Genomic DNA, 24279 nt, shown 5'->3' with positions numbered 1-24279 from the left:
GACCAAAAAGGCACAAATGAAACAAACAAGCTGCTGTATCTAAAGTTTTAAAAACACCCTTTGAGCAGTTTCTCTCAAAAAATAAAACGTTACTTTGATACAACATAATGTCTCATATATAAAATCCATCTTTAACGTGACCTCAAGTTGTGATAAAAACCCATACTTATATGATTTATCAATATTATTATTATTATTATTACTGATTGAATTGACGACGCAATTCTATTGTATACGTATGTACTGTGTCAGTATTTTCTCACATGGAGGCGTGTAATCGTACCCGACAGCTAACGTGTTGCGATGTCCCATGTGACCCAAACGCAGCATTACTTCGTAAATAGCGGGATTTCTGACGACACTGGAAGGCACCACAAGTCCATCCTCCCCATCAGCAGTCTGGTCAACAACATTTCTCCAGGAGGGCTCAGCGGCGAGCTTCACCGACTCCCTGCACTTTGAAACACCCGACATGGATGCCCTGAAGTCGGCTGGGCGGGCTATCATCCGGAGCCCGAGCATGGCGAAGCAGTCGTGGACCTCCGGCAAACACAGAAGTAAGAAACAACTGTCAGCTCCACAGAAAAACGCACAAATAAAGGTTATTTATTTTTAAGAGCAATATTTTCCAGTGTCACCGTGCTGAAGTTGACTTTTTCTTACCGCTGAGCCCGTTTCACCTTAACTCTCACACATAGTCGATGTTATATTTGTTGGCTGACTTTATCAGAGCTTTTTGTTGCAAAAATGCGAAACAGAGATGAAGTTTGACATCTTTTTAACTCACGTTGGCACGTCTCAGTCTGTCTCATAAACGGATCATTTCACACGCGACTTTTCTCTCACGTTTATTTTTGTTTTGGGCGGAAAAAAGTTTCATTTATTTGTTTTTCTCATGTGGAGGCAACAACCTGCTTGTTTTGCAGTGCGGCATCTTCCGGAAATAAATGTTATTTTGACACTTGGCAGAATAAAGTAAACCACAGAGCCACCCAAACGTGGCTCCTGACTGAGGACAGTTGTTTGATTTCAACTGTTTAAAATGATCCCCATCTCAATGGCATCATTTCTTTACCTGTAAGGGAAAAAAAAGATTAAGAATATAAGAATATTTTCAACAGGTTTTCCTTATGAGGCCAATGACTTATTTCACTGCTATTTTACCCCTTAAAGCGGTATTTTGGATTTGTGGATAATCCCAGTCATCAGAACAGCCTCCTCTCTGCATTCGCTCCACCAGAGGAAATGCAGAGGTCAGGGACAAAACTAGAACTTACAGTGAGTTTTGTGTCTTGCTCAAGGGCCCTTCAGTAGGACAGGAGCTTGCCCACACTGCAACATTAACATGAAACACTTTTGAGGCCACTCCGGCGCCCATTGTAGCACTCAAGGGCCACTTTGTAAACTAAATCTCACTTGATCCTGACCGGGTGGCAGAGAAAGCCTGAAAGCTCCCCTGCCTGTAACCAAGAGGACACGTCAGGAATGCTGCAGGTCAGTCGGTGCACGGCCCCCGTTGGCTGGAGCTCAAGCTGGCCTATTTTAAATTCCATCAGAACGGCCATTATAAAGCATATAGGGTTCGTAGAAAATACAGGGTGGATTACATAAACATCCCACATTAGGGCAGGTAACTTTAGTAGCGTACCTGGAAAATTAGTAATGCCTCAGGAATTTGAGATACACTCTTACATGCCAGCATATTTCTGTGTTAATGGACGAGGGTCAGATTTTGATGTAGTTCTGCAGAGCTATCAGTGGCTGTGGTTACATAGCTGGTTGTTATCTATCCATCTTACTGTTCTCTCAAAAATATTTACCAATGCCCCACAGTAAAAGGTCAGAAAGTGCAGTTGGAACGTGCACAGCACCATTGTGGAGGGTATTTGCTCCATCACTTTTTATTATGAAGCAGCACTTACTTGAATATACTGCTGCTGTGTTAATCAAACAGAGAGTAAGGCGTGTGAAACAATTACAAATCTTAAAATAAAACGGGGCTTTTTATGTATTGTACAGGTTTTAAAGCAGCTTGTTTTAAATGCAGTAAAATTTCCCTCAGAATGAGCCAGTTTATCCCGACTGAGGTGTTTGCACGAGGCAGTCTGACTTTAACTGGGCTCTTGCTCTGATGATGAGTGGAATTACAAGCTCCCCGTAAATGCAGCTAGTGACCCACTTGTTACAGAAGTAGTGTATTGTAGTATAGATCACAGGGTCTTCTCCAGGCTGCAGGGCACACATTCCTAACCAGCGCTGACCCATGTCGCCCGTGCCCGACTTCCAGGCCTGACTCTGACCTACAGGAGCAAGTCGGGGATGACAGGGCAACGCAGCAGGACAGAAAACCAACAGTGCTGTGGTACCTGAGGACTAGGAGAGCCCTGTAGACACTCCATATGCCTTGTCACTTTTCTTCATGTATCTGCATACTGTGGGATTGAGGACAGACCTATTTAACAGCATGAGGACTGCCCCATTTTTAAATGGCAGTGGCCTCCCCGCTCCTTACCCACTCTTATTGCCCTGGCCCTACACGACCTACTACCAGCGCCAAAGACCAACTGGAGGGGTGCTTGTCTGCAGCAAAGAGCCTTTTTCCAGGGACCTTGTCAAATGGAAGCGTGTGACTGTGGCCCTACAATAACGAGCAGTAAAGCGAGAATCACTGCCAGGATGGGAATAGTTCTTCCCTGTAAAGAAGTGGTTATTTCACCAAAGCGTGGGACTTGCTCTCGGTTTATCTTTTCTCCTTCGGTGAGGATTCTGCTCATGGGCGAGGCCTTTTCCCCCTTCTGTTTCCACTGTTATGTTCAGACTTCCCCTTTACTCTGCTGGCTGCAGGAACCAGTTGAATTTAACTTTGCCTGCATCTCACCTGCACTGTGGGAACAGATACAGGAAGATGTGTGATGAGGCTCATTGTAAAAAGCAAGGCTCCTACTATATTATAGCCCCTGGGTCACAGAGCATGGATGGTAACATATCAGTTCCTTAACATACTGAGTGATTTATGGTTCCTGGTGGTGTTGAGATGTATGTATTGGTTTACCAGTTGGTTCCTGCATGTTGAGCAAGTCAGGAGGTCTCTCAAGACTGAAGGCAGAACTCACAGAGTTCAAAAGTTGAACAAACTGCCATTGGGAAGAATAAGTCCTCAAGTTTGATTTCAGTTATTTTCACAAAATAAAAAAATCTCCAGTAGCAATGATAATGCAGATGAACCAGGGAATTCAGATGGGGGGAAAAAATCTCACCTGATTTGATGACACTTCTTTAAGGACCCAGGTTCTCCTATTTCAAGTGACTTGGGTCTGTTTATTTGGCCCATACAGTCTAAAGGCAGATGAGTGAACTTGAGGCTAAATGCCTCTGAAATGTTTGTTTAACTTATTTCCATCTGCAGAGACTTCCAGGCCAGCTCATGTTATCACGTATATGTTTACATTTCTCTGCATGAGCAGAAACCCTCACATCTGCTCAGATGGGTTTTGATTCCTTGAAACCAGTTTTTTTCTGAGCTGTGTGGATCAGTAGAATTCAAAGAAAAGTCAAATGGTAGCAGAAGTTGGTTGTAAAAAAAGAAAAAAAAAAAAAGGTTATTTGGCTTTGAGTCCTGTTGTGGGTCTAAGTTGTAGAAGAGCAGTTGGTGGTTTCCACAGTGACTCAGTGTTTGGTGCAGACACACAAATCAGCCAGGACGTGAATTGCCTGTCAGTTGGGCCCTTTTGAATCAACACGTTTGTTGTCACAGTGTTCAGCAAAGGCTTTTCTTTTACACTGTGATGCGTGAAATGGATACTCATCCATCAGTGTTGGGTTTGATTGATCAGATGACTAAAGAGCTGAAGACCAAGTGTTGTCTGATGTTGTTTTTCCTGCTGTCATCGAAGACACTTCCACTTACCTCACCATTAGAAAACTAATGATTTTTACACCCAGAAATCAATCTCTTAACTTTAACTGGGATCAGCTTGTATTTACAGCAGGGCCGCCCGGGTTTAGTTGATCTCAGTTCACACGTGCACACAACTGTTACGTTTCATGTGTCGCTGTTGCTGACCTTTGATCCCTAAAGACCCTCCACATTCCCTGGCTGAGTGGTGCCTGGTACCTGCACTTTTTCTCAGGATAGACAAACTGGAAACTGATTCTGGCACTCAGTGGGATTTAGTCCAGTGCAGTGTGAGAACAGTTTGTAAAACCTGTTGTGAAACCTGCTTCAGCCCAGTTTAAATCTTTTGGGTTGAAATTGAAAGTTTTGTTGTCCCAGGATGTTTGAAGTGGTGTTTTTAACATTGCATACTTGGAATTCTGGGAATTTGTTATGGGTCATGGCTCAAGCTAAAAACAAAATATCTACCATTATCAGCCACTTGGCAAAATATGTTGGTCATTTAAAAAAAATCTGCATTATTTGAAGTCTTTTTTGTGTGTCTGTGGTACAGGCAATTTCAAGTCAACAATGAGTGCACATAATTATCGAACAAGTGCTCTGCCAAATCACCACTTACAGCCATACAGCCAAAACCAGTGGGCAGATATTACAGTCTGAGCCAAAAACATCTCTACATTGTTTCAAACAATCCCTGGATCTGCTCCTCTGGTCATACAAATTGGTAACTGACCAAGACACTGTGGTTCTAGGTACACTGTGGTTCTGGCACTGGTCACTGAAGTGTTTTTTAATGATTTCTCCCGGGGTCTGTCCCTCAAAACTTCCCAAGAAAAGAGCGCAGAAGAACATCTTGTATGTGTTAAGTTTGAACTTCTGGCATCATGAGATTATCCACAAAACAGTTTTAACGTTTACTGTTGTGGTGCTGTAGATGACAATGTCACTTTGTTGTTTGGTGAATAACTTTAGTCCAGAGTGAAATATCTCAGCTGCTAATGGATGAATCAATATGAAAATTTGTGCAGACATTCATGGTTCCCAGAGAGTGAATCCTGCTGACTCTGGGGACTTTTTTCTTTTTTTTTTATCCAGCACCACCATGAGGTTCACAGGCTTGTTTTAAATTAAATGTCTTTTATTGATTTTCATGAAACTTGCCACACACATGTTCACGCTCCCCACAGGATGAATTGTAACAGTTTTGACTTTTAATCAAGCGCCATCATCAGCTCAAATTTTATTTGTTCAGTGCTTAAAATTTCACCACATACAGTGCATCTGGAAAGTATTCACAGCGCTTTGGTTTTCCCACATTTTGTTATGTTACAGCCTTATTCCAAAATGGATTAAATTCATTTTTTACCTCAAAATTCTCCACACAATACCCCGTAATGACAAAGTGAAAAAGTTTGCTTGAAATTTTTGGGAATATATTAAATAAGTATTCACAGCTTTTGCCATGACTCTCAAAATTGAGCTCAGATGCATCCTGTTCCCACTGATCATCCTTCAGATGTTTCTACAACAAGTCCACCTGTGGTAAATTCAGCTGATTGGACATGATTTGGAAAGGCACACACCTGTCTATATAAGGTCCCATAGTTGACAGTGCATGTCAGAGCACAAACCAAGCCATGAAGTCCAAGGAATTGTCTGTAGACCCCTGAGACAGGATTGTATCAAGGCACAGATCTGGGGAAGGGTACAGAAAAATGTCTTCAGCATTGAAGGTCCCAATGAGCACAGTGGCCTCCATCATCTGTAAATGGAAGAAGTGTGGAACCACCAGGACTCTTCCTAGAGCTGGCCGCCCAGCCAATCTGAGCGATCGGGGCAGAAGGGCCTTAGGCAGGGAGGTGCCAAGGTGCTTCAACAAAGTATTGAGCAAAGGCTGTAAATACTTACGTACATGTTATATTTTTATTTTTAATAAATATGTAAATGTTTCAAGCAAACTTTTTTTAGTTTGTCATTATGGGGTATTGTGGGTAGAATTTTTGAGGTAAAAAAATGACTTTAATTCATTTTGGAATAAGGCTGTAACATAACAAAATGTGGAAAAAGTTAAGCGGTGTGAATACTTTCAGGATGCACTGTACCTGCAAAACTAACAACATTCCCATCAGCCTCAGCTGCACTTGGTTTAGCAAATCTTAGCATGCTAACATGCTAAAGTTAGATGTGAACTTTAGCATGCCCCCCCCCCCCCCCCCTTTATTTATCATAAAGAGAATGAATTGGTGGCAATGCAGTTTTTAAAGACTGGGGGATTTTTACTTTTTTTTTTTTGAAATGTTAAAGTGTTTGCCATATTTCAGTACAGTAAATTCCAGCCATTAAAATCAGATTTTATTTTTTATTTTTTTTATTTTTTATTTTTTTATGCGTCAGTCCGGTGGCTCTATCAGTCTTTTAAAAGCCTCTGTGTCAACCTCACATGACAAACCACAGCCCCCCCTCCACCACCCTTCATTTCCTATGTGTGTGTGCACATGTGTGTGAACATGTGTCTGCATGAGTATGTGGTATGCACTACATCCCAGAGGAGGAATATGCTAGGAGGATGAATTTCTAGGTAATGGTGATGTTTTTTCCACCCTTGCATTCTCTTACTCTTCTCCCCTCCTTTCATTCTCTGAGGAAATCTTTGTAAACACAGCCACAGGGTCAGGGCCACACAGCACCACTCAAAAATGATAAGAAAACTGCACAGAGGTAGCAGCTGTTCTTTCAACAGTTACAGTTTTGACACTCCTCCTCTTCCTACTCCTCTTTCAGTAAACATATCAGTGTGCTATCTTTTAATTCTTCTGTAGAGGTTAACACAAAAGTTTAGACAGTAGAGCACTCTCAGAGAGATGTTGGTGGCCTAGTTTGGGGGAGATAAGTTATGTTACTTTCAGAAAGGAAAACCACACGTTCTTATCACAGTATGTCAGAGTCCATGTATCCTTGCTCCATGCTCTTTGCCTTTTTTATTGTCAAGTGCTATAAGTTGTTTTGGAGTTGAAATATTTACTTTACATCGACAGTACCTCTGACCTAGATACCCTGTTTTGCCTGTCCTCTTCAGGGAGCGAGCAGATGAAATGGCTCAACTTTAAGTTCGACATTGGCTGTTTACATTTCCCCTGATTTGTGTTTTTCTGAAGCCCCTTGAATGTTCTCACGACTTGATGTTAATTTTGGAACATGAAATAGAGAGAAAAGCAAATCTTAGCATCTGCGAAATATTTGATGTTTTTAACTCGATGAATGGGGGCAGCAAGAACACGTGTCCTGCTGATCAATGTATTGATGCACTTTTAACTCAAAATGTGTGTCTTTTTCTCTCTCTCTCTCTCACTCTATAGAGCTTCCAGAGAACTGGACTGACACACGGGAGACCATCTTAGAGGGCATGACCTTTAACCTTCGTCACCTTGGCATGACACTAGTGGACCAGCCCAGGGGAGAGGACCTGTCAGCTGCTGCTGTGAAGAGGATTGTTGCTACGGTGAGAGCTCGTTTAACAATCACATTGTTCTACTGTTTTCATTAAAGGTACTATATCTGCACAGAATATGTTGCCATTGTTGCTCGAATTTGTTACCTACACATAAAGACAATCATGTTTAAAAATGATATGATACAGTTGTTTTTAAGATGTTTAATCAGCCTGAAGCTGAAATCATTTGGAGGACCATGTAACCTTAAAGGTCTAGGTTCTATTTTATACTGTGAAAGTATCAAAGCGCTCAGTCATCAGAGAAATGCACATAGCCTGTATTCAGAAACTGAGCCTTAAAATGAGCCGTCAGGACTTCTGTAGCTTTATGATGTCACAGCAGAGCAGTCACTGCTCTTAGCCACGCTCCAAGCCCAGCTCACTGGACCCACCATCCAACTTTGCAGGATTTAGTTTGTCTGAGTGTTTACCTGAAATCTGACACATTTTTATTCAATCACTCAAAAAACAGTCAGCTCAGGCTCAGAGACTCTCTTCTGATTGGCTCATTGCCCCGTTGTTACTGGAGCTCCAGAGAGAAGCCTGAGAGAAGAGATGTAAAACTACATTGAGATGGTTTCTGGTACTTAAAACCACAAATATATCTTATGGATATCAAAACATCAAATAAAACACAAGGGAAGTTTAGAATATAGGACATTTTAAGTTACAGTAAAACCTCAGAATTATGACTGTTGGCTTTTCATTGGCAAAAACATCTCATATTGCTAAGATATGGTAGGTTTTCATCAGTATGACAGTTAAGCCTGGGTTTTTCAACCATTGTCATACATTTCTTCACCATCCTGAGTAATTTTTGTCGATTTTGCATCAAAAATGGATTTAAAGCTGGTGTGTGTGTGTGTTGTATCTGTTTGCATTGTTCAGCACACTAAAGCTGGATTTACAGTCAGTGCAAGAGGTTAACTGAAATCCCATCGTAGATGACAAAAGTTTTGATTAATAACTGAGTGTTGTATTCACCCACTGATAGCAGCACTGCAATGCTAGACCACATGTATTTTACTTTTTACACGTTCTTTCATTCATAAATACAGAGCAGTGATTACAGCTACTGATTCTTTCTTCAGCTTGGATCATGTTGTCGTCAGTGTCAACAGTGTCTACCACCGTCTGTAGGAGAAAACCCAAGCAGCTCAGTTTAACCTGTCACAGTTGTTCACCGCTCACTATCTCTGTAGCTGCTGTAGCTCCAACGTGTAGACACATTTGTTGGCACAAGTTAGCTGTGGCAGCAGCAGCTATATATGAAGGCTCTGTGGCTACACTATAACAACCTGAATGCAGAGCTGTATAATATTAAACAAACGTTTTACAATTGTTCCTCTAACAGGCCAAAGCCAGTGGGAAGAAGCCTCAGAAAGTTGCTCTGAAGGTTTCCCCTCAGGGAATAGTGCTGCACGACAGCTTGAACAATAAACTCCTGGAAAATGTGTCCATATACAGGTATGTGCAGAACAACATAGGTGGCATTGGACTGTGTTAAGCCGTCAGAGAGAATAATGCTGTGTGGCTGTTCTGGCACGTGGCTTACTTATCCAGTGAACCCTGCTGAAATGCTCTGCATGCTGTTTGTCTAACCTGTGACCTCTGGCCTGCAGAATATCCTACTGCACAGTGGACAAACTGCATGATAAGGTGTTTGCTTACATCACTCAAAACACCCTCAATGGGACGCTGGAGTGCCACGCCTACCTCTGCCCGAAGAGGAAAGTGGTGAGTTGTTTGACCACAGTGTCAGTGTTTTTATGTTTAATTTAAGACGAGGATGAATAAAGAGGCGGTGCAGGGATTTTAAATTCAGCCAGCATCAGTCAGAGTTCTGTGTACCTTCCTCTGTGCTTTGAGTGGGTTTAAAATTGCTTGGTTGCTTTAGTTTAGCTCATCATAGACACCATTTTCCCTGTAACATTGCTCCTCTTCAGAGCGTTTCCAGCACTGCGGCTCTCCTCACCTCTTTCTCCATCCTTCAGAGGAAACCCTAGAAGTCAAGCTCCTCAAGCCTTCTGTCATCTTCCTGTGTGTTGAAAAACAGAAGGGCACTTTTCCTCTCATCTTACCTGAAACCACGCTTATCCCTTTTTCTCTCAGGATAACATGCTAATACTCCACTTCCTTTATACTTGATTCTCTCTCATCACGGTTATGGAGATAGCGCTGATGACCTCGTTCTGTCCTCTGCTGTAGAGGCACTGGCAACTTTGATATGACTAATGAAAATAACTCACTTTCATTCTGATAAATGTTAAATATCTGTTTTCTGACTAAGAGCCCCAAGTCCAGTCTTATTGAATGAGCAGCATTGTCTCAGTTAAACTGGCTTCAGGGTAAATCATCTTCACTCAGTTTCTTGTAGAGTTCTGTCCGAATCCGGCCCAAGTCCGAGCCGAGCCAGACAGTCATTCTGTTTTTTTTATGTGTGAACCTGAGCCAGACGCAGTTAGTTTCAGCTGCAGCACTGTTATCCTTTTTTGCAGTTGTGGTCACAAAGGTCACAACTTGCATGTCTCCCATGATTACACGTTTGTGGGAAAGCAAGCAAGGGAGAAAGAAAGAAAGAGCTGTTGTTTTCTGTTTGATGAAGACTACAGGACAGTGGTCAAGATTTTCTATACTTTTTCTTACTGATCACATTCTTCAGTCCTTAACGCGTCAAAGCTTTTTTTTTTTATTGTCAACTTTGCAGACCTGCTTGTTTGAAATTAGAGCCTGACTGATGCAGGATTCTTAAAGCCAATGGTTTCAAAATTTTAGGGTTTAAAAAGTCAAATAACAATACATTGGCTAATATTCATTTTTAAAAAAGAAACACATGACATAAAAGAAATTTTAGTTAGGCTCGATCACATCTATTGTCAAAAATGGTAAACTGTAAACTTGAATGACAACACAAGTACAAAAATGATATGTTTAAATGACATATCATTACTATTCATATAATAGGAATTGGGGGAAACACCAGGTGTGTCACTATGACTAATTTTAAAGTATTAATTTATTTGATTTATCCATTTACTCTTTTATGTCTATACAATGCAAACTACAGTAAAGCATCTGTTTCTGTCGCTGTTTAAAATCACATCTTCTTTAACGATGTGGTGAAACAGTGACTGAGAGTAAACGCTGCTGCAGACACAAGACAAAGAAGGCAATGGGCCAGAGGGAGAGTCTGAGTCAGCTTTCACTGTCATTCATTTGTTTGAATCTCCATGTGTTTATTTCTAGTCTTTTCTGCTGGTCTGTAATAATAATAATCCCCCTAATATCACCAGTTCTAGACAGTTGTTTTGAAATGTGATGGTCAGACATTAGCTAAGGGCCATTACATGGCATTTCATGACATTTAGGCAGAATGACAGTAACACTTTACATTAACATCCTCACTAGCTGTCTTCCTCTGACAAGCATTAACTTCATGGCTTACAGCTGTCAGCGCTACACTGTCGAGGGAGAAAATGATTCACCAGTTCTTCATTTACTCACTAGAGCTGTCTAACTGACTGACTGCCTCTCAAATAAACATCAAATCAAGTTTGTCGACGGGCTGCAGATTATATCACTCAGCTACTTTGCTGCTGACTCTGCTCTGTGTTCGGGGGTTTCAGTGCTCTTTGGTGGACAAACTATGCAAATGAGAAAACGGGAATAAAATGGCTCAAGCAGCCATTTATCTGCAATTAGCTTAAACTGGCCAATAAAAAACCGGCCATCAGTCAGACTCCAGTTGAAATTTCACTTTCACAACAACAGCATCTCAAATGATGACTCTATCCAAAATCTACTTTGACATAAGACAAGTGACATATTGCAGATCATGCTTGTCTTTCTTCTTCAGTCTATTCTCGGTGGTGAACATGAATGCTCTCTTTCTGGTCATGGTCTGTTACAAAGTGAATTTCTCTCCTCTTCTCCAGGCTCAGGCAGTGGCTCTGACAGTAGCCCAGGCCTTCACAGTAGCTTTTGAACTCTGGCAAGTAGCCAAAGAAGGTACGCACCTCACTCCTCTCTCTTCAAGTCCTGGAAATGACACACACACCATGTCCAACCCCCCCACACACAAGTTTTGTCTTTGGAAGCGTTGTTTTATCAATGTCTCAAACTGCTGGTGTTTGTACTGAATCGGCCCTGATGCTCCAAGGACGTTGATATCTGCTGTACAGTTGCAGTAAACAGGTCTTAACCTGCTTGTTCATGTCTCCTTACATCTCTTTTCTAGAGAAAGGGAAAAGAGTGAAATCTGGTTCAGCGGGAGAAGGCAGCAGTAGTTCACATTCAGAGAGATCGAACAGCTTGGGGAGCCTGAAAGGGACAGGTAAAAACTCAAGTCTACAGCAAGGCTCCGTGAGGCTGTACTCAGGCACAGCAGGGCGCTATGCATGCATGCTGACATGCTCACAATGACAATCCCATGTTGATATTTATAATCATGATGATGATAATAACTTTATTTGTGTTGCACCTTTCAAAACAGGCTTTACGAAGTGCTTTGACAGATGAAAAACAATGGTAGTCAAAAGTGGGACCGAGGGGGGACGACCCAATGGGCCGAGTCATTAGGGCTCATACAACAAATGCTTAGAGCAATCCTGACCAGCTGGACTCTTTCCGGCATGTCATTCCCTTCTCTCTGTCCCATTTCCTGTCTCTCTACACAAAAAAAGCTAAACAAAAAAAAAAAAAAACATGTAAAGAAAGAGGGAGCAAAACCACATACACACACACACACACACACACACACACACACACACACACACACACATGCACAAACACAGTAAAAAAGTAAAAGGATGATACAGAGATAATAAAAAGATTAAAAAAAAGAAAAATAAAGTATAAAAAGAGAACATCACATAAGCAAGTCTATAAAAATTAGTTTTGAGAAGTGATGTAAAGGAGGTTACTGATTACCACTGACAGCGATGGATTCTCTGTTTAAGTTGATTTGACTGAAAACACTGATGCAGTGCAGGACAGTATCAAGGTGAGAGAGAGAGGTCTGTTATTCTATCTAACGAATGTACAAACTGTTTTGTTATTGTGTTGTCAGAGTCGGATGGGAAATGCATCAACACAATAACAATGTCTTTAGCAGTGGTACTGAAGTGTGGACACAAAGGCAGTTTGTGCAAACACAATGAGAAATGCTAATGTATGGGGGGAAAATGATGAACTGTTTTGAGAACTGCATTAACAGTTGTAAGAAGGATGTTTCTGATGTGTAAACTGCATCACAACGATGGAGAAAAACTGCAAATGTTATGGATGTTAACTTGTTCACGGTGCAGCTGAGGAAGACCAAGAACAGCACAGACTGATGAGAGCTGAGTCAACTCGGACAGTTTGAGACTGAGATGTTGAAACATTTCTGCTGTGACAGAAAACGAAACTTTCGATTTAGGCGTGGACATGGCCTTTCTCCTCATCAGTGTTAATGATCTAAGAACAGCTGATCTGTAAAGAACACTGACACCTCAGCGCGGCTATAGACTGTCAATGATTTTATGTTCAGTACAGATGGATCACCTGTGTGTGGTAAACCAGAGACTGATTGTCCCTCCCCCTCTTCACATCTAGATGTTGCCACAGACAACCTGCTGGACTTTGAGGACAGTGTGAATGTTGTAGTGGAGACCAATGGGAACGCAGAAGAGGATCAGCTAGACAACCACAGGCCCTCTGAGACCAATAACAACCCCGCCTGGGTAAGATTCTCCTCCTCGTAGGCTCATTTGTCTTAACATGATGCTGCTTGGAAATTGTGTCCAATGTTCACTGACGCTGCAGAACACCACCATTTAGCATGACATTAAAACCCAGCAGAAGCGAGGTGGCTCCAGTTTTCTGAGTTGGGTGCTGTAGTTAATCCCCCCCCTTCTCCACCGACTGGAAACCACGTCTGTGACGACCGCACTTTGCCCTGGTTGGCTTAAGTCTTGACTGACACGCCTGACCTCTTCTGTGTTTTTATTCTAAGAACTTCAGACCCACTGTCTCTCCTAAAGGGGAAGCACCTTATTTGATCTCCTCTTTCTGGCAGCTCATTTTTCACTCATTGACATCATCACTACAGTTTTTATTTCCAGTCAGAAAGCTGTAAAAACAGTTTTGTTTTTGTAAAGGAAGTGATGGCCTTGTTGGGTCATATTTTTATCCTTTAGTTTTCTTTTCTTTTCACCGTCCTGGCAACGTGGTGGCTTTTGTTTTTTTTAAAACATTACTTTGATTTCATTTTATGTGTCAAAGGACCAATGTAAGCTTGTGTCCGGCCTGAAAATGTTTTAGAACAACATATTTTTTGGTGAATAAACACTGTGTATAGGTTTTGCAAAACAGTATTGACATATTGAGGTTAACACTCATATTTTTTTATATAAAAACAAGGAAAAGCTGTACACACCATGGGATCAATCATTGTTGTGAGCTCACCGACACTACAGGAAGTAGAATGTGTCACAAGTTGGCGACTTTTTAAAGTCCACCCCTACATTCAACTTTTCTCTTGCTCTGGCTCTGTGTTGCTGCTGATGATGATGATGATGGCAATTCTCTCTCATCTCTCAAGTGTCCTTTAAATTAAAATCATGGTATTTATTTTGCCTCGACGCCGGCAACAGCCAGAGCCAGAGGCATACTGTTTTCAGGTTGTCTGTCCGTACGCATCCCATTCTCGTGGACACGATATCTCCCTAATGCCACGAAGGAACTTTGCAAAAATGTCCACTTTGACTCAAGGATGAACTGATTAGACTTTGGTGGTCAAGGGTCAAGGTCACGGTGACCTCACAAAATGTGGTTTTGGCTTTGTGAACACAATATCTCCATAACACCTTGAGGGAATTTGTTCAAATTTGGCACAAATGTTCATGTGGACTGATTAGATTTAACACTTTTTAGCCATAACTCAAGACTTCACACAGCAATTATGACAAAAATTCAAACAAATGGTGAATATTTTCTATGACCCTGTATGAACAGGGATGTAATCTGAAACTAGTCTGAGTGGTGGAGGCAAACAACCACAAGGTAGTGATTCTAATTTTCAAGTTGGAATTTCGAGTCAAGTCAGATGTTGATCATGGAAGCATCCAAAGCAATAAGGTGAAATATGTAGCATAACTATCTAAGATTTTTTGAAACAAAATATATGTCAGTTTTATAACTGTCAAAACCTTGTTTGCAAACACTATTGTTACACATATTTATATAATTTTCTCTGTGTATTAAGCCAATATTCATTTTCTTCCAGGAAATAGAAGATGGTTTGGATGAAGCCTTCTCCAGGTGAAATATTTCTCTTAATAGTTTTGTTATCAAGTGAAATTAATCCTCGTTGATTCCCTTTGCTGCTTGTTTGGTATGAAATATCCTATCACCAAAATCTGCCCTGTCAAACCCTTCAGTAAACTGTAGTCTATTCTCATATTGCTTGGCTTTACAGTGCCACTTACTGATGATTTGTGTGTACTGCAGAATAGAAATCCCCCAACCTGTGATTTTCTAGAAAGTGAGGATGAATGAAGGGATGATCTCAAGAGAAATGATACAATCAATAGATGGCATAAAGTTTGGTCGACAGCTGAGATTTAAACTGTCCTCAATCTACTGTGTGTTTGTGTCTCCAGCTGTGCTCTGGATAGCTATGGTTCATTTCCAGGTAAAGTTCAGTACCACTGTCAACTGGTACAAACCTCGTTTAGTGTAGTAGTCCTAATTACTAACCTAACCCTATTCCATTCCATTCAATCATCACCAAACCCAATAACACAGTTTACAGGTCAGAAATGTTAGTCATTAGTGTGAAATAGCTTCCTGTGTCCTTTATTTACCCCCTGATGGAGTAATTGTTGACTGGGCCCAGAAAAGGAAACTATTTCAAAGTATTGAATTTCAGTCAAAGTGAAAAATGTCATAGTCACTAACATCTCATCATCACCAAAAATTGGCTTTTTTTTCCTGAAAGCCCTTTCTGTTATATATAGTCTGTGTGTGTCTGCAGCAGTGGGAATAATGGGACTCCAGTGCACACAGAGGGATTTGTTGAGCAGTGACTGTGTTTGTGGTCACTGGTGTAAAAGTGGAGCAGGGGGTCACTTGAACTCACACGACGGATCACACCATTTATCCCGTGTTTCAGATGGACTTAATGTCTTGAAGTAATCCTGTTGACTTTCACCCAGACTCTGTTTACATCATTATCTCGGCGAGAAAAGGCCAAACAGAGGAAACCTGAATTAGAACAGACCGAGGTTTTAGTTGTATAAACAGATCTGGGAGGCTGAGCCACCATAGAGGCAGCATTTAAATCGCTAGTTGACCTAAACATCAATGGAAGGAGCTGAAGAACAACGGCTGCTCTGGCTATGTAACGTTAGCCTGCAGTTCAGTGAAAAAGAAGAGAAGCAGGCCCAGTACCTATGTGTATGTAAAACTAATCCCTACACTGTAAAATAAGCTAGTGAGCTATGTTGTTGGACGTCTAAGGTCATAAATTCAGGTTTTTGATTTTATTCTTATTTCTTTGACTCCACCTTCACTCAGGTAGTAAGATAAGTACTGCCTTTCTAACAGCTCCCACTCTGGTTATTGTCTGTATAAATACATGTTATGAACTGTGCAGGCTCTCAGAGCTTTTTATTATTAGTTCTCATGTGGCAAAAACATACTTCATCTCATCAAGTCTCTGTCTGCCATTTTTCTACAGTTTTTTTTTTTTTTTTTGCCATTTGTCAGCTCATAATTATTCTACTGTCTAAGTAAGAGGTGGCTAATATTTAAAAATATCTATGAAAAGACCTGAACCAGCATGATCCTGAACCTGTCAAGAATTGTTTGTGTTGCCAAAACCTGATCTCATCCTCTGTGCCTCAGAGCTCATTTGTTGTCCAAAATTATTAGAACGAAAGAAAGCTGAAAACCACACCAGTGAGTTAAACTGTTTCACTGGGTAATGTGTTCCTTTATTATGATGAACATGGGCGCTGTAGTTTGTTTTGAGTCAGTCCTTCATACACCAATGTGTAGCCATCAGGATGGTGAACTTTGACCTCTGTGTATCCTCAGGCATGTCTCGCACAGTATCTCCTGTGAATCCCTTCCATTGCGCTGCACAATGAAAATTTGATCTTGTGATGTGTACATTTTACTTTCTAACTTAGATTTATTCTAACCCTTACGTTTTTTACACTAGTCTTTGAGCTCCCTTAGAAGTAGGCCTGCACGATATGAAAAAAAAAAAGAAAATTGCGGTTTTGGCAGATATTGCAGTGAGTCATGATTTCAGTTGGAGTGATCATTTTTACATTTCATTGTCAAAAGAAAATTAAAATGATGATGATGTGATTTTTGTGGGCTTTGTTCCAACCAATCATGTTCCCTTATGTCTGGAGAATATGATTTGTAGGCCGGGGCATCTCTGTAGCACCACAGCGCTTATGGTGCTAACAATGCACAACAATGTTCTTACACGTTTTACATTCAGCTCCTGCTATTTGGATATTGCACTTGGCCATATTGCAATTTAGATTATATTTTGATCAATTGTGCAGCCCTACTTAGAAGCATGACACATTTTTATGTGACAAGTAAACATTTGAATCCTTGAATCCTAAACATTTATTAGGGTATCAAAATTGTATCAATTTGTGCCTGAAAATGTTCCCCAAAAAAAACGTATGGTTAATTAATTAATAATAATGTGGTAATTGTGCATTTACTGGGGAATATTTTATAAAATCTACAGTGCCCATATATTCTTGAAAAATGACTGAGATGAGATGAAAAATATGAAGTAAGAAACTGTATATTTGTGGTCTGTTTCATAAAGATTTGCTCTTTCAATGAAAGCTGGGTGCGCAGACAGGGTGTCAAAATTAAAAAGTACTGAGACAGATTCATTGGATTCATTGACAATTAGAAAAAAATAGAATAATATCAGCTTCACCATTAAAATTATTTTAAAAGGAGAAACTTTTTTTCTCTTCATCATTTTCTCCTCTGTCTCCTTAGACTGGCAGTGTCGCGTACTAACCCCCAGGTCCTGGACATTGGGGTGACGCCCCAAGACTGGCTCACTGAACCCAACTGGGACAGCACCAACAGAAACACTCCACGCAGTCTCAGCCCATTCGGGGACGATATCCTCGGCTTCTGACCACCACAACACAACAAAGAGAGAGAGCAAGAGAGAGGCAGCAACTAAGGGGAGGAGGGGTGTCTTTATGTCTTCCTTTGAATTAACACGGCATCACTGTCGGTGTGTATTAAAGATGAGGATACAGTAAATCAATAAGGGAATAAGTGTAGATCTGTGAGATTATGTTTGGCTGCTTCGCCTTGTTGTTGCCTTCCTCACATGGACATTTCTTCCCTTCTCTGTGGAAACAGCACAGGCTGCTGCCCCCACACACCAAAGCAATAATATCTTCTTTTGAGGTTTCTGAGTCTCTCCTGCTAATACACTGCAAACATCCCTAAAAACAGGTGTGTGTACGTTCACCGTCATGTTATGTTAGCATTTGTTGTCCTTTGTTTACTTAAAATTTTCGGTTTCAGTAGTTATGGGATCATAATCAGTGTTTTGTATATGTTTAGTTATAATTTATAGTTTTATAATTATTTTTTTATGGATGAAGACGAGAGAAGGATTTAATTCAGACTGACGTACAGACTATCAACAGGCCTTAATAACAGCAGGACAATCAGCTACATCTTTCAGTTGTTTATGTTCAGTATCAGTGGATTTAATTATTGTGAGGATTTGCCTTCCACCACCTCAGATGCAACCTTGAAGATTGTTTTATTTCTATAATCTGAAAATCACTCTAATTGTTGTATTTATATGAAATCTACCAGTGGCTCATTCAAGATGTTTTGTTACAGGCATTACTTTTTCTCTGCAGTGTAACAGCTTTTTCTTGAATGAAGCCCAGATGTGTTCACATTCCGTTGTGGCCATTTCAATGTACATTATAATCAATCAGCGTTGTAAAGAATTAAAATATATTCATTAATAAAAAATGATTGTTTTGGTATATTTCATGTAATTTATTACCAAACCGGAACAGCACTCAAATGCACCAAACTGTACAAAATCATACATTTCAACATCATAAATATATTTTAAAAATGTTTTATTTTTTTTAGAAATTGCCATATTAGTGAAAAAATGCTCTATCTCGGATTGTTAATGTTCCTGGATTCACCCTTTTAACTGGACCAACACCAAAATTCAATGAGTTCTTCAAGCTTGGTTGGCTCTGTTTGATTGTAACATTTTCTAGCTAGCTGTTTCCCCCTGTTTCTAGTCTTAATGCTAAGCTAGGCTAAAAGTCAGGATGTGTGTGGATAGACAAATTGGCCCTTTCACATTTCAGTTTTTGTACAGATTAAACAAACACAGGTGACACTGGTCTGTGTCACCTATGAACAGGGGGACATTAGCTCTTTCCCTGTTTCCACTCTTCATGCTGAGCTAAGCTAAGCTGGCTGTGGTCTGACATTTACCATTCAGACACCAGAGTGGTATCAATCTGCTCATCTAACTGTTGAATAGAAAGCAAATAAGCATATTTCTCAAATTGTAAAACTATTTTAACCCGACATGGATGGGAAATCCATAATGAAGTGAACTGAAAAAAATGTTAATTTGATATATATTGATATAGTGATATAATTCAAGGCTCCAGAATAACTGAGTTTACAGGGGCAACTTTGTTTTGTAGGAATTTAGCTTATCTGGCATCAGGGTGAATCAGTGCATCATACAGAAATGGAGCGGTTCTCTGGCATTTGTTGTGACATGCATCAATCAGTAGGATACCACCTACTGATTGATGCATGTGTGTGGATCACTGCATCAGCTTCCCAGTAGGTATCTCCACCACGTAGCCAAAGTTACAAGTTTACTGCATGTGTTCCCAGTTTCTCACACTTACATCGAGTTTCTGTTTTTTTTTTTTAATGGTCTTAGTGCAGCTTGTGATAAATGTTTAATTTTGGTCTATTCTGTTTGATTCCTCAGTTTTGGATCTTCCTTGGGATGAAATGACTCGTATTGTGTTCTTACTGACTCTTGACAATGTCGTCCTCAGGAGATGAAGCTGCAGCTTGTTTATAAAAGCACTAGGGGGCAGGCCTGTACTAACAATGAAGTGAAGCCCACACAGTACGGCTGGGAGGACTGCTCTTTGAGTGTTCGGCAGCAGCTTATGCTGGTTACATCTTCAGCTCTGTACCAATCAGTCATTTGTACTCCTTATTGCCAGACAATGATGTTACAATGTGTCTAATTCTGTCTAATAAACCGTCCTCTTCCTGCCCTGTCTTAAATTCAAAGTGACAGTGCAGGCCATTAAATGTGACTGCATTAGCTCTGAAAGAGATTGTCAAAGGGAGGAAAAACCAAACAATGCTTTGTGTCAGACTGATCTATAAACCACCAGTGAGAGGACATGATGGCAGGGGAGGAGGGCACGCTCGACTTCAGCTGCCATGCACACGTTCCTTGCCACGTTCTGTATTCGACCCGTGTGTGTGAACAGAACTCTAGAGGGCTGAAAGTCACGCGGTCTTCCCCCCTTTCTCTCTCTAACAGGCTCTGGCTCAGTGAAGCGGGGGCTTTTTTACAATTCGTCCCGACAAGCTTACTTAACCACCTGCATTATTTAACAGTCTTTCCTCAAAGGGAGCTCCAACTCTCTCTCTCTCTCTCTCCAAGTTTGATGAAAGCGTGCACACAGAGAAACAGCTCGGCAAACATCTCCTCTGTCAGAGAGGGGACAAATACTGTGGGCACATACACTTAAATGGCTGAAGGCTCAAAGTGAGTTTTGGGCATCAAGGTCAAGTGACTTAGGATGGATAAAATCAGCAAAATCAGCTGGTTTTCCTTTTTGGGGTTGGTATATTTTTATTGACACAATAAGATGAATATTAAATTTCTCACTCCACTGAAAACCTGTGAAAAGAAAGGACATATCTAAAATTCAGGCACCTTCTGCACAGTTTTTATCATCTGGCTTGTTTAAAGTCTTCGCTATGAGCCTAAGTACATTACCTATTCAATATACAGAGAACAAATAACCTCAGAGAGCATTCCAATAACCTAAGGCAGAGGGGAAGAAAATGAAACCTACAATCTGTGTATGTACTAAAGGAAGAGTTTGACACATAGGGAAATAAGCGTATTTTCTTTCTCACCAAGAGTTAGACGAGAATATAAAGACTACTCTCGTGTTTGTCCATTAAATGTGAAGCTGGAGCCACGAGACATTAGCTTAGCTTAGCATTATGACTGTAAATCGTGGGGAAACACTTAGTCTGTGTTGGTCCAAAGGTTTAAAAAAATAAATACATTTGTAAAACATTTTTTTTTTTATTTGATAGGAACAATGCAACATAACAGTTAACATACTTCCAAACCACAGTATGAAACGAATGTGCTGCACAAAGAGTTTATAGCTATTGCTAATTCTGGACTCCTAGTTGGGCTTTTACATGTTCAATTCAATTAAAACAGTCAGCTTTTACTATAATAAAACTACAATACACTACAGATATACAAGTCCAGTAAAACCCTATACTGAATTCATTCATTGTGATGTATAGTCTAAGAGGAGACAACAACAATAGCAAAAACAACATAAAACAGACAACACAACTAATAGTATCACACAATTCACTAAAAATATACAGACGTGCAGTCTAAAAAGAGACAACAGCACCGCAACCAGACAAATACTCTGCTAACAGTTATTTATTAAAGACAAGAAGCAAAGCCATTTTTCATCCAACACCATTTTACTATTCATTTAAAGTATATGGACGTTAGCTGTAAGCTAGCTAGCAATGCACACGCTGACTGTGTGTGGTGAAGTGTGAAAAGTGTCTGTGTGTTTATGAAGATGCACAGAGCCTCAGGATGAGCACACATCTTTTACTCTATTTGAGACATTTCCAGCCCAAACAGGCATGTTTTCACCTCACCTAAGTCACTTGACACACTTTAAAGCTCACTAGTTAACACATTTTATCTTCTTTATTTATTCTATATAAAAACTGAATAAGTTGCTATTTTACAACCAAGAAACTGTAGCACATTACCCAAACCCACCATCAGCTGTCAAAGTGTCGGTATGTGTGTTCTGTGACTTTGGACCGAGCCAGACTGCTTCCCTGTGCCTGTGTACGTTAAGCTGGGCTAAACATGTCCTAGCCTGAAGTGTGCAGCCAGGTCAGCTGTTATTGTATATAATAAGATCAATACATAACAAACTTACAAGTGTTGTTTTAGCCTTTCTGTTTGTGTATAAGTAAAAAAAAAACAACTACAAAATGTTAATTAAATAGCTTTAGAAGTAATATTAGTCTTTTTTTTTTTTTTTCTGCTTTTGTCAGGCTATCTCTTTCCCCTAGCTGTTTCATAGTCTTTAGACTAAGCTAGGCTGGTCATCTCAAGCTCCAGCTTAAATTGAATGGAAATCGAATAGGCATAAGAGTGGTACCTTCTCATCTAACTCTCAGCAAGACAGTGAATGAGAATATTTCCTAAAATGTCCAACTTTAGGTGATTAACCGCCTCACTTCAGCCATTTTAATTTAGCTAACAACAGCTAGTAACACACACAAAGGCCACACTGTGCACAGAGAGAACCCCGTTTACCGTAGACATAAAACCCACAGACAGAAAGTGACATGGATGGAAGTTTCTGGCTTTCACTCAACAGCAAAATCCCATGGGTAAACAGTTTTGCAGGGGTCGAAGAGGGTACACAGTGGTTATGTCATACGCACACAGTGTGTGCTCGGTGTTATTGTATAGCTGCGACAAGCACTGCAGCAAAACTGGCTCGGCATCGAATAAACATTTAAGCAAACTAATCCATAGCTTTAGCTTCACAGAGGATTAATCTACGGTGGCTGCAATCGATGCCACTCTTAATTCACATATCTAATAAATTTCGTGCATAATGTGACCTGCCAGCGGTAATGTATTGGAGCAGTTGGGTGGAGAAATGGAGACATTAATTTTGCATTGTTCCTCCATCTGGATATTCAGATAACAGCACTGAGTGCAGAGGGAGAGGGAGGCAGAGATCAAGGGGACTATAAAAACTTGGAAAGGGAATAAAGCTAAGTTTCAAGTCCTATTGATGCAGAAGAATGATTGTGTGCCCCTATATGTGCGTGTCTTTATTTCCTTGTCTTCATTCTTGACATCCACGTCACAGCAGACACAAGCCATCTAAACTTCCTGCCGTCCAAGGCTAGAAACAAGAACAGAAGTGTTTGCCTCATTAGGCTCCGTCAGCCTCTTCTGACAATCTACCGAGTCATCATCTGCCACCACTGTTTACCCCATTCATTATGAAGCACGTATCACCATTTTATTTGACATAGCGCCATTAGCTCGTGTGTGTATGTGGGCCTAAGCATGTGAACACCTGCGGTGGTGCACTCTCTGGAGCCCCAGTCTAATTTATGTTTTCGGTTCCACAAGATGCCCAGGATGGGTGGGAGTGTGAGTGAGGAGATGTGAGTCTGTGTGTGTTTGTGGTTGTTATATTGATGCACGGCGCCTCCTGATCCAGCCTCATAAACCAGCCTTGAGTTTGAAGGCCTGGGCCACATCCATCGCAATCTAACCTTGTCAGGCTGCATATGCTGGAGGCCAGCTTTGGCCACCCACACCCTTCATTAGCATTCAAATAGATAACATCCGCACTCACCAAACTCTCAAGTGATATAGATGTAGGCTGATATGTTTTGTCTTTCATTATAATCTGATACAGGCCAGCAGCATGATAATGATGATAATAATAATAATAATAATAATAATAATAAAAATAATAAAGCCTTATGGTTTTATGAATCTTGTGCCACTGTGTTGTAAAAACAGAGTAACGATATAGTTGCTGCTTCTTTTTTATTGTTTATATTCTGAACAAATAAATGACATGCAACATGATAATAATGGGATCTTTTTGAACTTTGGACAGAGCCAGCAGTGGCTAGCTGTTTCCCACTGCTTCTTTATGCTAAGCTTAACAAAATTACTAAATTTGGGGTATAAGTTCACATTATTCTTATATGGTACATATTCCTGGATACTTTTTTCTTTAATCAAATCACTAAAAGCTCATTTGACAAACAGCAAACATGGGGCAAAGTTGGTATCAGGGGCACCTGCAAAACTATTAAGAAACTACCATGTGTCGGGAACAGGCACTTGAAGGCGACTTGATACACACACATTGCAAACTAATGTAATGTGTTGTCAAATAATTTTATATTGATCAACTAATACATTAACCGAGTAATTATTTTAGCACCAGCATCAATGTTTTTAATATATGAGGAAACTGCGCACAGTGATCACAGTTATAGATCATCTGCTGGTATGGATCAAAAAGCTTGGGATAGAATCCTGTACAAATGCCATTTAAATAATTCATTCACTTTGTTAATTTTGGGTCTTTTCATACATGGCAACATACGGAAAAGAATAAAACTGTTGTAGCCTACTACTGTAAGATGTCATGTGCTCTTCTACCTTATTTGTAGGAAGTTTTTGACGCCACAGAGTGTAACGACCAGTTACGACTGCCCCTGCCTGCTCTGCCAACATAAGTATACCCTTGTGTGTGTGCATGTGTGTGTGTATGTGTGTGTGTGTGTAGTGGCTCAGTGAGTTATTTTGCCCTCCTGTTTCTTCTCTGCTCACGTTTTGGGACTTTACAGTGCTTATATCATCCCTGCGCTCTCAGAGCAGCAGATGTGTTACGTGGGTGGAGTGTAATGCTTTCACCCTGTACATTCAGACGAGGCTTGGAGCAGGAGAGGGCCCGGGCGCACTTTATATTATTTTCAAATCAGT

The 24279-nt window shown here is 40.5% G+C and overlaps 1 protein-coding gene across 1 annotated transcript; it reads left to right on the top strand.

The window, feature by feature from the left end:
* Nucleotides 1-353: 353 nt before the first annotated feature.
* Nucleotides 354-18436, top strand: ldlrap1a (low density lipoprotein receptor adaptor protein 1a). The gene is made up of 9 exons (XM_071500790.1): nucleotides 354-557; nucleotides 7252-7394; nucleotides 8740-8852; nucleotides 9008-9122; nucleotides 11321-11393; nucleotides 11623-11718; nucleotides 12981-13108; nucleotides 14653-14687; nucleotides 17412-18436. Exons 1-9 carry the CDS (start codon nucleotides 473-475, stop codon nucleotides 17554-17556), a joined length of 933 nt encoding a protein of 310 aa, XP_071356891.1. The 5' UTR covers nucleotides 354-472; the 3' UTR covers nucleotides 17557-18436.
* Nucleotides 18437-24279: the final 5843 nt, after the last annotated feature.

Source organism: Trachinotus anak, unplaced genomic scaffold (genome assembly GCF_046630095.1).
Source record: "Trachinotus anak isolate AG129_WGS33_773 ecotype Australia unplaced genomic scaffold, CSIRO_AGI_Tana_v1 ptg000016l, whole genome shotgun sequence".
NCBI classification, from domain to species: Eukaryota; Metazoa; Chordata; class Actinopteri; order Carangiformes; family Carangidae; genus Trachinotus; species Trachinotus anak.
The sequence above is the reverse complement of the archived record's forward strand: the minus strand, read 5'-3'. Positions and strand labels throughout refer to the sequence as shown.

Bases quoted from the DNA above. Each gene is read 5' to 3' on its own strand.
- ldlrap1a (XM_071500790.1), top strand. From the start codon at position 473: ATGGATGCCCTGAAGTCGGCTGGGCGGGCTATCATCCGGAGCCCGAGC. The intron at 9,123-11,320 runs GTGAGTTGTTTG...CCTCTTCTCCAG, and splicing joins TCTGCCCGAAGAGGAAAGTG to GCTCAGGCAGTGGCTCTGAC. The intron at 14,688-17,411 runs GTGAAATATTTC...CTGTCTCCTTAG, and splicing joins TTGGATGAAGCCTTCTCCAG to ACTGGCAGTGTCGCGTACTA.